A 2,500-nucleotide genomic window follows, 5' to 3' on the forward strand; every position below is an offset into this window, starting at 1 on the left:
GGGAGGAAGGAGGAGGAGAACAGGCAGCAGCAGCAGCAGCAGCAGCAGCAGCAGCAGCAGCAGCCCTCCCCGGTGAAGGAGCAGGCCAGTCCTCTGAAAGAGCTGGCCAGCCCTGTGAAGGATCAGAGCAGCCCTTTGAAGGAGAGGGACAGCCAGGAGGAGGAGAAGCCAGAGGACAAGCACCCCAGCCCCCAGGATAAGGAGGAGGGGAAGGAGATGGAGCAGGTGGAGGACGATGAAAAAGTCGAGGAAAAGTCAGAGGAGGCGGAGGAAGAGGAGCTGAAGGAAAAGGAGATACGCGCCGTCGTGGAAGAAGAGGATGAAGACCCTACACCGACCCTGCTGCCCGTGATGGTGCAGACTCCCCTCTCCACCACCTCCTCCTCCTCCTCGTCCTCCTCCAGCCCGGAGTGGCTCCTGGACAACCAGGGCCTGAACCACTGGCTGCATCGCGGCTCGGCCCAGGCGGCCCCGGGCCCCGGCAGGGAGGAGCACAGCCTGCACATCCCGCCCCTCCCCAGGGGCAGTCAGAGCCCGGCCAAGCCCCCGCGCACCTCCCAGCCCCGGGTGATCAAGGTGGAGCTGCACCCCAACAACGAGAACCAGTTCCTGCAGCAGTACCCGCCCTCGTCCCCCAAGACCACCAGAGCCGCGGAGAGGATCAGCACCCCCAGCAGGCCCCCCCCGGCCGTCGCCCCCCCCCCCGGGCCTGGTGGACCCAGAGCCAGAGGGGGGGCTGCCGAAGGTGGGCTTCAGGATGGATCTACCGCCTGACACCCCGTCTGAGGACGAGGACTCCAGCTGGACCACCCTGTCCCAGGAGACGCCGTCCCCCCAGACTCCCAACGAGACAGGTACCACCTGTGTGTGTGTGTGTGTGCGTGTGTGTGTGTGTGTGTGTGTGTGTGTGTGTGCGTGTGCGTGTGTTTGAGTGAGTGTGTGTGTGTGTGTGTTGGTATCATAACATGTGTTTACCTGTTAAAGCCGTTTGTGTGACACTGTTATAGCTCATCATATGCACTGAACAAACTGTGAGCCAGAGTCTTGTGCACACAGGTACGGTACGTGCGCAGGTGTTTGTTTTCACACGCACACGCACTCTCCTCTTAAGATCCCCTCGTGGATTGCTCCAATCTACGTTTCCTCGCGTTTATCTCCGTCTCTCTGTCCGACTCATCTCTCCGGCCCTCGTTTTGCCACGTCCGCCATATTGTTTCTGACCGATCTGGAGAGCACTTAAATGGCCACTGCAGACAGAGTGATGAAACCTTTCAATGTCCCGTGTGGCTGCCTCCGTTCTGCTCACACTGGGCTGTGGAGGAAGGTGTTGCGAGTCTTTGAGGACAAGCTGTTAAAGATATAAGAAGGTGGTTTGTTATTTTCATAGAGGAATTAACAAAAATGTTATCAACGAAACAGAGAAGCGAACTTAATAAGAAGAATAAATACAGACGATATCTATACAGAAGGAGGGGAACAGACATGTTGAGATCCAGAGCAGCAGGAGAAGCAGGAAGGGGTGCGTTTGAGAGAGGTAGGAGATACAGAGGGGACAAGAAGATCATGTCCTTTGGGCTCCGGCAAAGGGGAAGAGCCTCCGCGTTGCTATGACAACTGAAACTAAGTGAGGACAAGATGCACATCTCTGACATCTACCCTGTTTACCCCTGTGTGTGTGTGTGTGTGTGTGTGTGTGTGTGTGTGTGTGTGTGTGTGTGTGTGTGTGTGTGTGTGTGTGTGTGTGTGTGTGTGTGTGTGTGTGTGTATCTTTGTGTGTGTGCGCTTGCGTGCGTGAGTGTTTAGGAGGTCAGGTATATTATGTGTGTCTGATTCTGATTCCGTGAATAATATATCATTTACCTCTCTGTTTTGGATTTGTGCGCAAAGACACTTAATTACATTCTTAACTAATTGCCGTTGAATGCTTATTGTGATTTTCAACAATGCATAGCGGCTAGTATTGAATGGAAAGGTCGGCAAACTGTCTTTCCAATATGACTGACAGTGAGGCATTGTGTTGTTTGTGTGTTGTATAACTGCCTACTGATCATAGTGATATAAGCGTCTTGTAAACACTGACCTGTGTCTAACGTGTCTAACATGTGTTTGAGGACAATGGGAAATAGCCCGCGAGCATGTCTTCCCTACATAAGATGGTTTAACGCTGACTGGAACAGGACGTAAGGAACCTCAGGGCAGCAAGAAAAACACATATCAAATAACATAGGTGGGCTGTTGTTATGTGATCGCTCACTGATGGTTTGGGCTGGATGGAACAGTGGGCGTACGGTAAGACCTATGGACCGTTGCTGTCTAGCTGCTGTTTAGCATCCATACAAAGACTTTGTATGATGAGAGGGAGTGAAACTGGATTTCTTGTTTTGAATTTAGAGTTGTTTGCTTTGTGCAGGCGTTGGTCTTAAACGGGAGCAGTGGGTTGAATCCCTATCATCTGCATCCTACCTGTCTTACCTACTGTCCTTCCTTAGTCACATGTATC

The 2,500-nt window shown here is 52.8% G+C and overlaps 1 protein-coding gene across 2 annotated transcripts in view; it reads left to right on the forward strand.

The window, feature by feature from the left end:
• Positions 1-616: 616 nt before the first annotated feature.
• The window catches only part of LOC115552497 (amyloid-beta A4 precursor protein-binding family B member 2), a 35,438-nt gene continuing 33,554 nt past the window's right edge, over positions 617-2,500 (forward strand). Inside the window, exon 1 of one of the 2 annotated variants that reach the window (XM_030368658.1) lies at positions 617-854. In XM_030368658.1, coding sequence (XP_030224518.1) covers positions 758-854 — 97 coding nt within the window. In that variant the 5' untranslated portion in view covers positions 617-757. The remainder of the gene's footprint in view (positions 855-2,500) is intronic. The other variant, XM_030368657.1, reaches the window with a different exon arrangement.

Source organism: Gadus morhua, chromosome 10 (assembly GCF_902167405.1).
Source record: "Gadus morhua chromosome 10, gadMor3.0, whole genome shotgun sequence".
Classification (NCBI taxonomy): domain Eukaryota; kingdom Metazoa; phylum Chordata; class Actinopteri; order Gadiformes; family Gadidae; genus Gadus; species Gadus morhua.